Raw genomic sequence first — 17,459 nt, 5'->3', positions numbered from 1 at the left:
GGGGGGAGGGGAGGAAATAAACTTTTAATAAATTTGTGGTCTGTGCATCATTTTAAAAGAAATAATAAGAATTATTTCGGAATTATTTCTATCAAAAGCTAAACATTTTATATCATAGCTTCCAAATTTTAAAGCCTGTCTTCCCAGGACATTACATTTCTCTGAAAAAGTTAAATACTTGAGAATATAGATTTCAAAAAGATCTTAATTCAACGGAGCTTTAAAATCAGAAATAATGTGCCTGGGATCTACAAGTAGAACTTGTAGACTGAGTAAGGTCCTATAAATTATCTGCTGTGTAGCCACCAGTAAATATGGACATGTCCATGTGTGCATAGAGATCGAATTAAGGTTGTAACTCTCTTAAAATGAATGCATCTTAGTGTGAATGCCTGTTATTTCAGTCTGAGGATTTTTTCTTGCATTTTTCTCTCATGTTTGTATTAGGAGCATCACTGCATTAATGCCCATAGGCAGAGGTTGTCAGGTATTTTATAGTAAAAGACTAGTTTTCTAACAAATCCCTAGAGAAAGGAGGCAGCAGTTCTGACAATAAGATCCTCATTTAGTACCCACAGTCAGTTCTGTCCTAGGGCACAGATATCTTATGCAAGGACCGAGGCAGATGCCTTGTGGGGAAAAATACTATGTGACAATATAATTAAAGACAGCGCCATAATACATTCATTAGAATACATTAGGGTACTGCTAATTTTAAGATATATGAGCTCTTGAGTGCTTTGCCTTACAGTTTTAATATTCTTTGACATGGTTCTTTTGGATGTTGTTTACACAAAGGTCTACATACAATTGTGTACCATCACAGGGCAAACAAAATCCTATTAAATTGAGACTGGAGAGACAAGCTGTTGGGAATCTAGCAATTTCTGGAAAATAGCTTTGCATCAATGAAGATATTGTCTAAGAAAGATAATTTCTTAGTATCAACATTACAGACCATAAGTTTTAGTGAAATGAAGAATTATGGCTTTAAGGCACAGGGCTAAAGAAGAAAAGTTTAAGCTATAATATATAAAAGCAAGGAATACTTAGCATGAAGCTGGATATTTGTTAAATAAATAAATAAGAAGAAAGAAAAAAAGTAATAAGTTAAATATTTGAACATGCTTCCAAAGTAAGTTCACTTTTTCCTCTTTTTTCTCCTTTTAAAAAAAATACTGATAGAAGTTAGCCTGAATGATAAGACTAAGATGATATATCAGATAAATGGGTTTTCAGAGACACTATGTAGCCTCTATAGTTACTTTAAAATGCTGGCCCGACAGAGAATAAGCCTAGCACCTGTTTTTTTATTTTTCTTTTTTATCCACTCAGTGGCTTAATTTCTCCTTTTTAAAGGTAATAGTTTGTGAGGTTCTGATAGATAGAGTTCCTGATGTAATATTCAAAGTTCTCTAGTAAGGATTTGCTAAAATTTGCTAGGAGTGTGACTTCCTTGATGCTTGTAAACTTCAGGGGAGCCAAAGACTTCTCACCTGAGCTGGTTCTAGCTGAGCCCTTTGGCATAGCTAAATAATAGAAAAAAACAGGCAAGGAAAATCATAGAATCATAGAATGGTTTAGTTTGGAAGGGACCTTAAAGATAATCAAGTTCCAACCCCCCTGCCATGGGCAGGGACACCTCCCACTAGAGCAGGTTGCTCAAAGCCCCATCCAGCCTGGTCTTGAACAAAGGGTTGGGGCATCCACAGCTTCTCTGGGCAACCTGTTCCAGTGTCTCACCACCCTCATAGTAAAGAATTTCTTCCTAGTATCTAATCTAAATCTTCCTTCTTTCAATTTAAAACCATTTCCCCTCTTCCTGATGAGATGCATCCTTAGGTCCTGAAGGAACTGGCAGATAAAGTTGTTAAGCCACTATCCATCATATTCGAGAAATTGTGGCAGTCCAGTGAAGTTCCGACTGACTGGAAAAGGGGAAATGCAATCACCACTTTTAAAATGGGAGAACAGGAAGACCCAGGGAACTAAATGCTGGTCAGTCTAACCTCTGAGCCCAGAAAGATTATGCTACGGTACACGGAAAATAAGGAGGTGATTGGTGACAGCCAACATGGCTTCACCAAGGGCAAATCATGCCTGACAAATTTGGTGGCGGTTTACAACATGGTTACAGTGTTGGTGGATAAGGTAAGAGCAACTGACATCATCTACATTGCTGGCCAGATTTAATTCTGTCTGGGCTTTAGCGGATCCCTGGTTGCTCAGGCAATTTCCCTGTATTTCTCCCAGGCTACGTGTCCTTGCTTCCACCCTCTGTAGGCTTCCTTTTTGAGTTTGAGTTTTTCCAGGAGCTCCTTGTTCATCCATGCAGACCTCCTGGAGGTTTTGCCTTACTCTTTTTTGGGATACATCTGTCCTGAGCTTGGAAGGGGTTGTTCTTGAATATTAAACACCATTCTTGGGTGCCTCTTCCCTCCAGGGCGTTATATCATGGTACTCTACCAAGCAGATCCCCGAAAAGGCCATACTCTGCTCTCCTGAAGTTCTGGGTAGTGAGTTAGCTGTGCACCCTTCTCGCTGCTCTAATGATCTTGAATGATCTAAGGATTGTTTCCTGCTCACTTCAGCCAAGGCTGCCCTTGAGCTTCACATTCCTCACCAGACCCTCCTTGTTGTTGAGAACAAGGTTCAGCATGGGACCTCTCCTCGTTGGCTCCTGTATCTTGGAAAAGGAAGTTATCATTGGTACATTCCAGGAACCTCCTGGAATGCCATAAATGTACTTTTGCCATATATCTGTATGTACGCTTGGATGTATGTGTCTCTATGCATGCTCGTTGTAAGAAAGGTTATTGGACTTTGACGTTAGTTTGGAGGCATTTAGTTAAGTGGGAAGGGTGATGATATGTGAGAACTGTGAAAACACGAGCAAAACTATCTGACTGTCTTCAAAAACAGGGCTTTTCTTAAGTCCCTCTCAAGTTTCCACTCATCTTTATCACTTAGCATTTGGATGAGACACCTTTACAGTATATTTCATATGAATGTTGTAGACTCTGAAATGCAAAGAAGGGAAAAATCTTTCCGCAGAGTGGGTATAGCATAAATGGGACCTGACACAGCCTGAATCTTTGATCATGAACTCCCATTGTGGAGTAGGCCAAACCTCCACCCATATGCTCGCTGAAAGCATATAACTTACTCGCCGTTGTTCCACTTAAGACTTTTTTTTTTAAAAAATGGTCACGGTTGCAATATGTTGACAGCATTTTCTTGTAGCTTTATGTCCTCCTCAAGAGAGAAGGATTATTAAATACAGTAAATGAAGCTGCGCAGGTACCAGTCTCTACAGGATTACGGGAGAGAAAGACAGAAAGTCTGACCATAAAGCTTCTTTTGGAGGTGTCTCACAACGCTAAGAAAATATTCAAGGTCATAGATCTCAGTAAGGTGAGAAAAATAAATTCAGATAATAAAGGTAATTTCCTTTATCATCAAATATTCTGAAATCTTTGAAGCAAAATAATGATAGAGGAGATGGATAAACTGCATCTGTTGTTTCCTGTTTTGTTTCAGAGTCATCTGTAATAGAATTATCCTGGTCATAGATGGTATAGGTGACTTAATTCAGAAACTTTATCTTAACAGATATATTTGAAAGTATACAGCATTTGGAAAGCTAAGTAATCCCAAACATGGATTTTCCAGGAACAAATAAAGTGAGATATTGCAAATTTCCTTCTATAACAAATTAACAGGTTTTGTAGACATTGGAAAAAAAAAATTGGTGCCTCATGATTTTATGATTTTTTACACAGCTTGCATGAAATTTTGCTAAACAAGTGTATCGGGTTTGCATGGCAAGGTTTTGGTAGTGGAGGGCTGCTGGGGTAGCTTATATAAGAAGCTGCTAGAAGCTTCCTCCATGTCTTATAGAGCCAACGCCAGCTGACTCCAAGGTGGATCCACTGCTGACTAAGGCCAAGCCCACCAGTGACAGTGGTAGTGCCTCTGAGAAAACATAGTTAAGAAGGGGGGGAAAGTTACTGCACAACTGCGCAACTGCAGCTGGAAAGAGGAGTGAGAATATGTGAGAGACACAACTCTGCAGACACTAAGGTCAGTGTTGAAGGAGGGAGAGAAGGTGCTCCAAATACCTTCTCCTGCAGCCCATGGTGAAGACCATGGTGAGGCAGGTTGTCCCCCTGCAGCCCGCGGAGGTCCATGGTGGAGCAGATATCCAACTGCAGCCAGTGGAGCTTGCTGTCCATGGTGGAGCAGGTGGATGCACCCAAAGGAGGCTGTGACCCCATGGGAGAGCCTGCACAGGAGCAGGCTCCTGACAGGACCTGTGACCCTGTGGAGAGAGGACCCCATGTTGCATGCTAGAGCAGGTTTGCCAGCAGGACTTGTCACCTCATGGAAGGGATGCACGCTGAAGCAGTCTGTTCCTGAAGGACTGCACCCCATGGAAAGGACCCAGGCTGGAGCAGTTCATAAAGAACTGCAGCTCATGGGAAGGACTCGCATTGGAGAAGTTCATGAAGAACTGTCTCTCAGGGGAGGGACCCCCACACTGGAGCAGAGGAAGAGTGTGAGGAGGCCTCCCTCTGAGGAGGAAGGAGTGACAGAGACAACATGTGATGAAATGACCACAACTCTCATTCCCTGTCCTCCTGCACCGCTCGGGGGGAGCAGGTAGAGAAAATCAAGAGTGAAATTGAGCCTGGGAAGAAGGAAGGGGTGGAGGGAAGGTGTTTTAAGATTTGGTTTTATTTCTTATGATCCTATTTTGATTCTGATTAGTAATAAATTAAATTCATTTCCCCAAGTTGAGTCTGTTTTGCCCATGACGGTAATTGGTGAGTGATCTGCCTACCCTTACTCGAACCATAACCCTTTCATTGTATTTTTCTCCCCCCCACCTCTCCAGTTGAGGAGGGCAGTAATAGAGTGGTTTGGTGGGCACCTGACATCCAGCTAAGGTCAACCCACCACAATGATACAAAGACATTTGATCTTGATAAAATTTCTAGAAGGTATGTAAAACACTGGTCACACTCTTGAGCTCAGAAAGAAGTATATGAAGTTGACTGTCAAATAAGGAAGTCTTAAGGAGTGATCCATTCCGGTTGCAGTTTTTCACAGTATCTTTTTTAATGAGTTGGATGAAGAAATATAGAATACAATTGTTAAACTTGCAGATGATAAAAAGATAGAAAGGACTGTATGTACTTTGGAATACATTTCTAAATACATCAAATTTTCACCAATACACTTCACAAAAGACTTGGATCAATTGCAACATATCCAGAGGAAAGCAAGGAAAATTGTCAGAATGTAGACTAAAACATGTTCCACAAGGAAAACCTGAAAGAATCATGTTTCAGCAAGAGAAGTGCAGACAGAAAAGAAATGAAACAGCAATCTTCAGTTATGTAAAGGATTTCTTTTAAGAAGAAAGGAACAAACTGTTCTCCAGGTCTACTAGAGATAGGACAAGAATGAGTGGCTTTAAATTGTGCCAGGAGAGACTTAGGTTAGAATTTAGGAAACATCTCCTAAGGATAAGGATAATTAAGCAATGAATATATTATCTAGAAAGTTACAGAATCCTCTTTAGAGTCTTTTAAGGACAAAGAAAGATGTATTTCTAGAATCATTTAAATATAATTTATCTCTCTTGGGGGATGGAGGGATAGACAGGAGTAGATGGGATTATTTCTTGAGCTCCCTGTCTTATTTTCAAATCTAAGTGTGATTTTTGTGAATTAGACCCAAGAAGGACTCAGAAAACACCTATAGTTCTAGCTTTCAATCTGTAACCAATTTGCATGTGCTGTTTTTGTTGAATATTCTGGCTGCAACTCCAAATGCACAGAAAAATTGGCCATGCAAATGATTTATCATATGTCAGAGGTTATATGATAGAGCTTATTAATCCTACTGGTTTTGTTTGAGTTCTGGAAGCTGTATACTGACCAATATTTAAAACAAAACCACTTGTTAGTAAAAAGGTATTAATCATAATGAAAAAAATTAAAATAAGCTTGAGTTTGACTGTTTGTAGTTATTGGTTGAATGTACATTCCTTGCATCAATCATATTGTAAATTTCTTGCATGGTTTGCATTACTGTAGTGTCTGAATTCATGTCCACACAATTTGGCTAGATAAATGGTAGGTATTTTCACTAAGCCTCATGTCTAGACTCCTTCAGTATTCATTGGAGAAAAAGAAAAGCACCTCTGAGATAGATATCTAAGACCAAAAAAGAGCTTTTTTATGGGATATATGTCTCTCCTTTGAAAGCTTGAATGATTAACTTTTAGACAACTACTTTATAGACAGCTAGAGGTAAGTGACATGAATCCAATCCTGAATGTCAAATATATTGGCTTATCCATACCAAATGATCTGATCATTTATTCTTCACTTCTGCTGTGTGTTGGATTTATAACAAATTTATTTCTTCTACTGCTCCTAATACAAATTCCAATAGATGGAAGTAGCTTTCATAAAATAGCTCTAGCATTTCAGTGTCTGTGGCTGTTGGGATCATAGCTAATCTTAGGAATGGGACTGGTTCCTATTTGAAAGTTAATTGGACCAGAAAGAGGAGGAAATGAATTTGCATTTCAGTAATGCGCAGTATATGATGCCCATCTTTGGAAAAGACCCATGTTCACCAGAGATGTTTTCTGCTTCTGGGGCTGTAGCAAATATATTGCATATGCTGTTTCCAAGTATATTAACCTGTTAACTTCTGTCATTCAGTGGTGCCAGTTTGCTAGCCATAGTAAAATACAGTAATAATATGTAAATATTACATCTTCTTCATCATAGAAAATTAATAAGTTACTTCCTGCACAATAGTTCCAAAATAAGAATTATGAGTGGGGATGCTACTGTTTGCAGCAAGCAGCCACTTTGCTGTATGTCTCCTGGCAAGACAATCGGGAATGATTGCCTGTGCTTATAGGGGCGGGAGAAACGGTTTCCCAGAGTGAAAAGGCAGCTGGAAGATGAAAGTTATTGAAATTTAATTATAACACTGTAATTGATCACTGAAATATTTCTGGTGAAAGCAAGCAAGCAAGCTAGAAAAGAAAAAAAAAAAAAGGAAAGGAAAGGAAAGAAATAAAAGGAAAAAGCCAACCATGTGCATTCCAGCACAAAAATGAGTCAAGAAAATGCTCCTGTATCTCTTTATTCTGAACACACTGAAAAGATTTAGATATCAGATTTTACTTTTCATTTAAATGGAAATAAATGAAATTAAGTCATTGACTGCTGAAATGAAATTGGATAGGGGAAAGCCTAGCTGATATGGCAGAAAACAGATAAAAAACCTGAAAGGCTGCTGAACTTTTAAAATCAAAAAGATTACTCATGATTTTAGTTATTTGGGTGGAGGGTGGTTGTGTATAGGCTCCAGTTACAGAAACGTTGCAGTGACTGGGAGGAATCCTAATTTCCCAAACTCCTGCACTTACAATGTATTCCTAATACCAAAATTGGCCGAGTGTTTTACACACTTTGGGCTCCAGAAGATGGTTAAGTCTCTCTGAAAAAGTACTAATCTCTCTCTAAAAAAGTATAAGACCAGGTGCACATCTGGCATTGACTTTGTGTGGCTGATGCATTTTGCAATGGAAAAATGCCTATGGAGTGTGAAATGAGGGAAGCAGGGTTAAAAAACATCTGAGATTTTGTTTCTGAGGTACTGAGCTGTAGTATCAACCCCAATAGTAAATTTTCTGCAGTAGGCTTCTCCAGCTCTGATTATAGAGGAAACAAATAGAATAACTTCTCATTTTCATGTGGGGTTTTTTATTGGATTGTTGTTTGGTTTTTTTCCCCAACATGATGACTGTGTGGTATCTTTTTGGATAAAATATAGTAGTATGTTAGGTCATCACAATTCCGTCTGACCAGAGAACAGAAAAGCAAGGAGAGAAGGGATCAACAAAATAAATAAAATCTTTGCAGACTTTCCCTGTCTCTGGTTTGATTCCAGTATATTGAGGTGGAATTGGTATTACTAAGCAGTTGTCAATCATATCTACATTTGAGCAATGATCTACAAATAGCAGTTGGTAGACTTATAATTGAGGAAAATTTGCCAGGATTATAGTCCCATAAAGAGGAAAAAGAAGCTAGTCTTGCATATAGCGTCCTTGCACTTGGGAAGGACTTCATCTGCCTTTCCAGGTTGTTGTATTGGTGTTTTACCTTTTTCCTAGATTTGCTTTTTTTAAAAAAAAAACAAAAACAAAAACAAAAAAACAACAAAGTTTGGGAAGGACCAGAAGCTTCTGGATACAGACTTCCAGGTTTGAACTGGTTATCTCTGGGCACAATAATTTGTATTTTCTGATGAGTTATACGCATTTCAAGGTTGAATTAGTTGGTGAGGAGGGTTACTATATACATTTGTGAGAACTTTTATTTATTTGCTTAGTCCTAAACAATTTTTTAAAATAATCTCATTTTGAAAAACACTTATTGTGTAGCTCAGTTGATATGAGTTAGCCTGGGTTTTTTAATTCGCTTTGATGAAACAAATAGTATTCCACAGTATATGGGATGGAATGTATTCCAGAAAATGAATCACTCATCTGTCTGTAGCATAACTGAGGATAAACAGCAGATAACCAGAAAATAAATATCTTTTAGACAGCAGCTGTAAGATTCATGTCTGCTGTCTTTATTTGGGCAAACATCTTCCTGAAATTTAAGAATTTTATCTAAATAGAGATGCTGCACTTCGTTTCTGAGAATTACCCCAGGTTAGTTTCAGGTTTTTTGCCTTATAAAATGTTTGCAGCACTACAAATGAATAATATTTTTCCCTGTCAGCTGTAGTCAATTATTTTGGACAAATAAGCATTCTCCTCAGCATGTCTAATTTTTATGCCAACTGAGCCTGTGAATGCCTTTATTCATTCTGCATAAACTCCACCCTTGTCAGTCTGTTATATTAAAAATTGTGCCTGCACGCTGAATAGATGACTATGCCACTGATTACTTGCACAGGGATTCTGAACTCCTCTGATGGAGATGATGCACCATATCCAGTATTTAGCTGTATTATTCTATATGTGAAAGACATGCTAACATGAAACCCCAGATCTGAGTGCCAGCTACTGACAAGGAGCTACAGAAGCTTCAAATACCTAAATGAAGGCAGTTGCTAATGAAATGTGGCAAGTCAAACCTTGATCCAAGGTAGAAGCAAAGCTTTTCTATGTGTTTGTCTGATATTTGTCATGCTTTAAGCTGGGATAAATTCCCAGATTGATCAAAACACATCTTAGTAAAGTTGCCCAAGAGAAATAAGAAAGGAATGAGGGGATGTCAATTGCTGTTTCAAACACCATTCATTCTGAATCAAAGAAAATGTTAATTTGTGTCAGGAAGCTGAATTAAGTAAATGTTGACTGCCTTTGTAGCAAAGATCAAGTCAAAGTTACAGTGTAAGTGAAGCAGGAACCCCTGTAACACTGGAGTAGTTTTAATGTATGTCTATATGTGGAAATGAATAGGAAATGAAGCAAGAAATACAGTGTTTGGGAAAGAATCTTGTCATGATTTGCAGAGATAATTACAGGCAAAAAGGAGATTGAATATAGCAACAGGAAAAGCAGAATAATTATGCAGCAATTAACAGGAAAGCTGTATGGTTCTTTGAAAAATAACAGTCATCGGGTTAAAAATATATGCTGAGTACAGAAATGGTTTAATACTCAGTACATCAAGTATTTGAATTCATTTCCTAACATAAAATACTGTTTCTTTTAAAAAAGTCTCATTTATACAATAAAATATATTATATATTTTATATATTCATTTTAATTGTTTGTATTTTTATCTTAAGTATATCAACTGAATTGGAGAAAAAAACTAATACATGTTCATTTCAGAGTGCAGGTGCAGAATGTCATGATGGTAAGAAGATACAGATTTTAAATTAAAATGTTAAGGACAACAAATATCATAGGAGCCAGTAGAAAAATAGCTACTCCTATATTTGCAAGAGAATTAGTTTCTCATGTGTCCAAAAATCTTTATATTTTGATAAAGCTATTGTCTGCTTTTATTTTACTGGAGGCAAACTCTGGGTTTGGTGGATTTGTAGATTTTCTGATAATTAGTTAGCAACAGCACACTCAAAAGTACTCTTTCTGAAATGTAACTTAGAAAAATTCCTCTTGCAATCTGTGGAAATCTCTGATAGCGCTTTTTACAGTGAATGTGTCACACAGTGGCATCTTCAAGTGCATTAAAATGACAGCTGGGGGTCACCGCACTCAGGCATGGGACCCTCTTGTTGAAGAGAGAAAGAAGCCACCACTGTGTAGCCACATCACTAAGGATAGTTGTCAAGAGGTGAAATCTTTTCTTTAAAGCTAGTGAGGAAAAAATCAGCCAGGTAAGGAGTAAAAAAATCTTTTGTGTTGTGATTCTAGACAGGGATGCCTTCTCTGAATTGTATCATTTGTATCAGAATGTTATTAACAACCATATCTGTCCTTTTTGTCTTTCTTAAACATTAATTCTGGATCTGAGATGTGCAATCCTCGTCACTTTAAATGAATTCACCATTTACTGTAGATAAAAGATGGAATAATACATGCTTCCTACTTCAGGCACTGGTTGAGCAAGTCAAGACCAGACTTGCAAGCTGTCCTAAGATATGTCACAAGCTCCTTTTGGCCTCTGTACTGCACATCCCCAATGAGAAAAAATTAGGAGAGGGAAGAAGGTGAAGGACTGAGACTGCGGACAGGAAGCCTGCCCTGCAGGTTCAGGTGGAGAGCTCTGAGAGGACACTGCCTTTCCCTCCTGTCAGTGGGCTCAGAGATGACAAAGAGGCCATCAAATACTGATAATGATAAAGAACAATAATCCTGACAGTAGTAATAATTAATGCTTCTATGGTGCCCTTCATTCATTGACCTCTAATCACTTTGCATATACTGATTAAAGCTACATAGAATCTGGGAAATATATCAATATCATTTCTATTTGTACATCTCTACTCTTATGTATAAATAAATGAAAAAATGAATTCTTACTAAGAAGCATTAAAAACTGCTTAGATTAAATGTTGTTAAAAAAAAAAACACACAACAAACCCAAAAACAAACCAGCATCAAACAAAGCAAAGCATTTGAAAGTTGAACATATTGCTTTCATAGTATACAAATACTACTGGTGAATTATTTTTTCTGCTACTGCTGCTGGCTCAGATTTTTTCTTTGCTGTGTCGTGAAATGCCCGGATATGGAAACCTGTGCAATAAATCATACATAAATCCATAATGCTGAGAATCATTCCAAGCATTCTGACCACAGCAATTGTCATTTTTGTTAATTGCATACTGGGCGCCTAGCGTAGCTAGCAGCATAGGTAGGGATACAAACAGTCTTTTGTTCCCTTCCCTGCAGGAGCAAATATTACGAGATATAGTATTGATTAAGGAAAATTCCTACTTAAAAAATGTAATGATTATGTTACTAGTGTACTGTATCTTTTTCTTTTAGGTTATTCAATACTTCAAGCTATTATGGAAAAAGCGGGACAAAATAGCTGGCAAGTCAGTGCCATCTGTGTGGAGAATTTTAACGATGCCAGCTACAGGCGGCTTTTAGAAGATCTGGACCGAAGGCAAGAAAAGAAATTTGTAATAGACTGTGAAATAGAGAGGCTTCAGAATCTCTTAGAACAGGTAATACCTGCTTTTAATGTCACTGTAAGCACATTATCTCCAGTTGAGATACCATTGTTCATTGCGATTCATTTATTTTCTCAATGGAAATGAGATTGCTTGCTCTTTCTTTTTGTTTTGCTTTATGGGCCTATGTTTGTACAAAGGGACTGCTCCCTTTTCTTTTCCTATATAATTCTTGTCTTAACAGCCAGCACATCAGCACAGTGAGCCCCCCTACTTTTGCCACTTAGCAGGTTTATAGGCAAAGGGTGCCAGCAGCCTGGGCACATTTGACCCCCGCATCACAGCACCTCCATGCCTCATACATCATGGTGTTGCTGAAAGTCATTGAAGATGCCCTCAGTCCATACCTTCATGGGGGTAGAGCTCAGATTTGTTTGAGGGAAAAAAAAAAAAAAAGCTTATTGAATTCAGTATTACTTTCTGTTCTCCAAATACCATAGCCATGTATTTCTAGCCATAAAATGCTTTAAAATTATTATTACACATATTTAAGCTGATAGTTTTATTACCTTAGCAGAGTATTTATGAACGTGAAGAGCAGTAGAATAAAGGTGCTGTTGAACTCAGAAGGAAGATCAAGTTCTTCCTTCAGTTATTCCTGGAAAGCTGCTGGTAGATAAAGAAAATATTGGTCAAGACAGACTGGCTTGCACTGGATAGTACCTATACCAGTGTGTAAAGTGAATATAAAATCCTGCCACTCTGATGTGGCAAATCCATCTCTATATAGTGTTTATTTAAGAGCTTTTACTTAAATGATGCAAAAAAAAAATAAATCCTGCCACTCTGATGTGGCAAATCCATTTCTATATAGTGTTTATTTAAGAGCTTTTTCTTAAATGATGCAAAAAAAAAAAAAAAATAATGCTTTGAACGGAGCATTTCGTCAAATGATGGGAAAATAACTTAGGGTTAACTGTTTGCTTCTCGCACGATCCCACATGTTATGCCGATGTGGTGCAAGTGCACTGCTCGGTACCTGCTGCGGCTGCAGGAATTGCAGGGAGGGAATGCCATCTACTGGTGGTGGATCCTCGGCCGCCAAACTGCTTCCTCTTGGTAGCACGTTAGAGCATTTTGAAGATTTTGTTGCAAAAACGTTTGTGATGTATCTGCTACTGAAGTCACAGAAATATGAAATGTCGTTTGTGATACAGAAATGCATAAAATAGCACTCGTAGAAACATATACATCAATTTTGCTTTCACCGGCAGAACATTAAGAGGGAAACTGAGAATTAGTATGGCTGATTTAACAAGGACTTGTTCTATGACTGTTGCCAAGAGAAGAATAGATGATGCCATAATACTATAGATATACTATAGATATTCATTTGGCCTTTTTTTTTTTTTTTAATTCTGAAAGCCATTATGTTTTAACACATGTTTTCTATAGCTTGTAATGAAATCCTCCCCCAGTTCAGACTATGTTGTAATAAAACAGAACACCCATTTGAGGGTCTTTTAAAGCAGACTTAGAAAAATAATTTCTCTTTCAGCTCTGTGTGTGCGCATGTGTGTATGTACCTGATTTCTTTTACACGGCATGCAAATGTGACTTACTTTGAAAAAGTATTCTATATTACCATAGATCTTGAAGTACACCCACCATCCTGTGTAGGTGTATCTACTAAGTATCCATTGGGTTTCAAAGGAAAATGAAGTCATCAAGTACATCTTTGGATCTCACGTGTACATTTTATTTGCTTCCAGGAGCTGCTACTCGTTTTCCGACCAGATTGGCACCTGCATAGTCAGGTCCTTTTTAGGAACATGACCTGTGCTCTTTGCTCAGATCATACAGAACTGAATTGGGTATTGATTTTAATGTGGTTAGGTTTTGAGCTCCTCTGACTTCATACAGGTCTGGATTTTGCATGCCTAAAATAGGTACTTAATGCAGGTGTAGTAAGTCATAAAAATGCAGCGCCTCACCTCAACAGGCTGAATCAGATGTGGTGAGTTTGGCTGCCACCTCTACAGAGCAAGCCCAAAAGCTAATTGAGTCCTCTTTCCATTAACTGCACTGGGAGAGTGGTGGGTAGGAGTTAACACCTAGCTTGCAAAACACCTGTATTTTAGCCAGTCATACAAGCACTTTTAGGAAGCAATTCATCTCGCTACTGTCTAATACTGGATGGGATGAATTTTAGCCTGGAAATGAGCTCTTCTTTACTCGTGCTGGTGTTTACTTACACTTAAATGTAAAGTCTTTGCCCGTACATCTATGGTAGTGAAGGGAGATAAAATGTTTTTTGGGCATGTGGGTTTTCCTTTTCTCAGTAGTGACTGCCCCTATATATAAACATATGTATATATTTATTTACACTTGGCCTAATTAAATTGAATTAATGTATTTTATTTCAGAATATTTATGCAATTCTTCCAGGTCGTGTGAGTTCTCTTCTTTCCCAACATGCCTGGATATCCTCTCCATCCTTCTAAAGGAAGGACACTGTGCAAACAGGAGTGGCATTATAGCCAGCCTAGACAAAGTATGCAGAAGAACTGCGGCTTTAGTCTACATTGTGAAGGTCTTGGCATTCCTAGACAGCCTGATCTGCGAGTAGGCCTGGGGTACCTGGTCTGGGATTCCAAAATGAAAGCATTATGCCTTCAGAGATCAAGTGCTGCTTAAGGATGGGCAGTCAGAAACAGCCTCGGACAGAAAAACATTAAGTCTGCCAAAAATGGGATTGAAGCAAAAAAAGTCTGTCTCGATGTAGAAAATGCAAAATAACAGCCATTTTAAAATATCAGCCACTGACTTTCCCCCCACTGCATGAAGGCTTTAATAACCTGTAGCAGACAGGCAAGGTGGCTTCACAAATGGACTAAAAGTTGGCATGCTTTTTTCTGCATACACAGAGGAATTGATTAAGCTTCAGTGACTCTAATTAACTCAACTTCTTTCCTGCCTAGTTTTCCTGTAATTGAGAGCCTAAGTTGTGACTATACTGTAATACTTTGCAATGTACAAGTAAATGTTCTGCAGAACATTTAGGAAAAGTAATTAAATCTCAGTAATGAGACTGTAACTCAAAGTGCTTTGCCCTTAAATCTATGCTAATGAAGGGAGAGAAACTGGCTTGTGGGCTTGTGGGTTTCTTCTCAAGTGACTGCCCAGATATATATACACATTCACACGTCTTATGACTGTGGACCTCAATCAGTGAATGCTGGAGACTTTTTCACTGGCTGTGTTTGAAAAGTGAGCACGTGCACCGCTCCCCTCCCTGCCCATACCTGCTGCCCCCTTATCTGACCTGATATCTGCGTACTCTCATCTCCCAGGTGCCCAGCTCAGAAAATGAGCACCTTGCTTTTTCCTCACTTCTTGTGCAACTTTAATCTTACCATTTTCTGTTTCCTTTTGTCTCATATATTTTTCTTAGTTCATTAGTTTTTCTCATTTATTTTCTCCTCTCCGTGTGCCTTGGTGTGTGTAGAAGCTGCCTCCGCACTCCTTACCTGAGGCTTGTTTTCAGGGAAAATTTCTCTCCTGGAACCCAATGATATATCTGAACTTCCCCTGTGCACAGTCCAGGATGTGCATTTTTCATCAGATTATCTTCCTTTCAGGCTTTTTTGTTGCTGTGGTAAGGTTGATGTTTTGGGCAAGGACCAAACATCTACTCCTTTTAAGGGTGAAGAATAGAGACATGGAGTTTTATTTTCAGATTTTCATTCTAGAAAGGGAGAGTAGGGGCAGTGTTAAATTCAGGAGATGCATTCAGCCTGCACACAAGTGTTTATATCTGATTTGCTTGAATTGCTCGCTTCTGTCTTAGCCTCAGAAAAGGTTTCAGATCTTACCTTTCAAGGCTCTGCCAAGACTTACAAGACTGTGATGCTTTTCTTAATACAACTGTGCTCCTCTTCTTCGGAAGAAGAGCTCTTCCACAAAAGAACATATAGTCTTCAGTAGCAACTGGACTTATTTGGGGGTGATTGGAAACATTTTTCTTGATTTCTGTATTGGCGCCGGCTGGCATGGCTCAGCTCAAAGCCCTGTTTAAACACAACACTGGAGCAAGACATCAATTTCTGCAGGGTCATAGAGTTGTTGCTTTGATTCATCAGTAACACAGTGCCTTCAGCCTATCTGAGTCAGTACCTACTCTGGAGATCCGTACCTACTCTGGAGAAACTGATGTAACTGTAAGCATACCAAGGTATTTTAGCTCTTTTTTAGACTCCATTCTCAGGATGGTGAAAGAGCACCCTGCCTCTTTTGTATCTTACAATAGCCATAACCAGGAAAACCTTTTTGTTACCTGTGAGTGAGAATCCTCATTTACATGCCTCTGGCAGACCTTATCATCCTGCAATCCCAGACTCTGAAAGACAGACCACAAACAGCAAGACTTTTGCCATAAGTGTTTTCTTTATGTGCCCACTTTGGTGCACATGATTTGCTTTTGGGGAAGGCAAGCATGTCATGACCCATTTTAATTTACCAGTCTAGACCTGCTGTATGGCTGGGAATGGTGTGGTTCTGGATGTGGACTGCTCTCTTGCCATGGCCTGTCAGGGCAGCCTTGGTAGCACTGGTGCTTTGCACAGCCCCTCCCTGACACAAGGGGATGTGATGCTTGGCATGACCACTGCTGATCACCCCAGGAAATAACCCCCAAACAGCATGTTTCAGTGCTACACAGGAATAGCAGAAGCAGTAAAACGAGGATAGAAGGTATGTCTGCACATGGCAGGAGGGTTGGAACTAGATCATAGAAACACAGAATCATAGAGTGGTCTAGGTTGGAAGGGACCTTGCAGATCAAGTCCACCGTTAACTTAACAGTGCCATTTTTTAACCACATCCCTAAGCAACACATCTGTCTGCCTTTTAAATAACCGCAGGGATGGCAATTCCATCATTTCCCTGGGCAGCAAGGGGATGTGATGCTTGGCATGACCACTGCTGATCACCCCAGGAAATAACCCCCAAACAGCATGTTTCAGTGCTACACAGGAATAGCAGAAGCAGTAAAACGAGGATAGAAGGTATGTCTGCACATGGCAGGAGGGTTGGAACTAGATCATAGAAACACAGAATCATAGAGTGGTCTAGGTTGGAAGGGACCTTGCAGATCAAGTCCACCGTTAACTTAACAGTGCCATTTTTTAACCACATCCCTAAGCAACACATCTGTCTGCCTTTTAAATACCCGCAGGGATGGCAATTCCATCATTTCCCTGGGCAGCCTGTTCCAATGTTTGATGATCTTTAAGGTCCCTTCCACCTCAAACCATTCTATGTTTCTAAGATTCTTTGAAGATCTATTCAGTGTCAGCTTTCCTCAGAACTTCCAGAAAGTGCGTTTCCATGTTGGAGAAAGCACATCTACTCTTAACAGTCATGGAGGACTCTTTATGCTTAACAGAATGTTTTATAGATATTCATAAGTGATCTCACTAAATCTGATGAAGTTTCTCCCCAGATTACTTACCTAGACCTTTATTTCATCTGTTCATACAAAGCCATAATAAAAATATGCTAGTTTTTAATTAAAAAGTAAACTATGATAGTTCTTTATTTGTATTACACAGATACTAGAAAGAGAGACAAGGCCCCATTTTCCTACATGCATAGAGTTAGAGATTGTTTTTACCATTCCAGTTTACTGGGACAAGATAGGAAAAAGGAGGTAAAACAAAGACACAGAAAGATGAAATGACATCCTCACAGTTTTATATAACAGATACAGCTTATATACCAGAATGAATTTCTTGTGATTCATATTCTTCTGCCAG

The 17,459-nt window shown here is 38.8% G+C and overlaps 1 protein-coding gene across 8 annotated transcripts in view; it reads left to right on the top strand.

The window, feature by feature from the left end:
* Positions 1-17,459, top strand: part of GRIA4 (glutamate receptor, ionotropic, AMPA 4) — a 223,209-nt gene that overhangs the window by 117,472 nt on the left and 88,278 nt on the right. For all 8 annotated transcript variants that reach the window (XR_001414519.1, XM_014965881.1, XM_014965882.1 and 5 more), the window contains exon 4: positions 11,513-11,697. Coding sequence is in view for 7 of the 8 variants with exons in the window: in XM_014965881.1 (XP_014821367.1) it covers positions 11,513-11,697 (185 nt within the window). In the remaining variant the exon portion in view is untranslated. The remainder of the gene's footprint in view (positions 1-11,512; positions 11,698-17,459) is intronic.

The sequence above is a fragment of the Calidris pugnax genome, unplaced genomic scaffold, assembly GCF_001431845.1.
Source record: "Calidris pugnax isolate Ruff unplaced genomic scaffold, ASM143184v1 scaffold20, whole genome shotgun sequence".
NCBI classification, from domain to species: domain Eukaryota; kingdom Metazoa; phylum Chordata; class Aves; order Charadriiformes; family Scolopacidae; genus Calidris; species Calidris pugnax.
The sequence above is the reverse complement of the archived record's forward strand: the minus strand, read 5'-3'. Positions and strand labels throughout refer to the sequence as shown.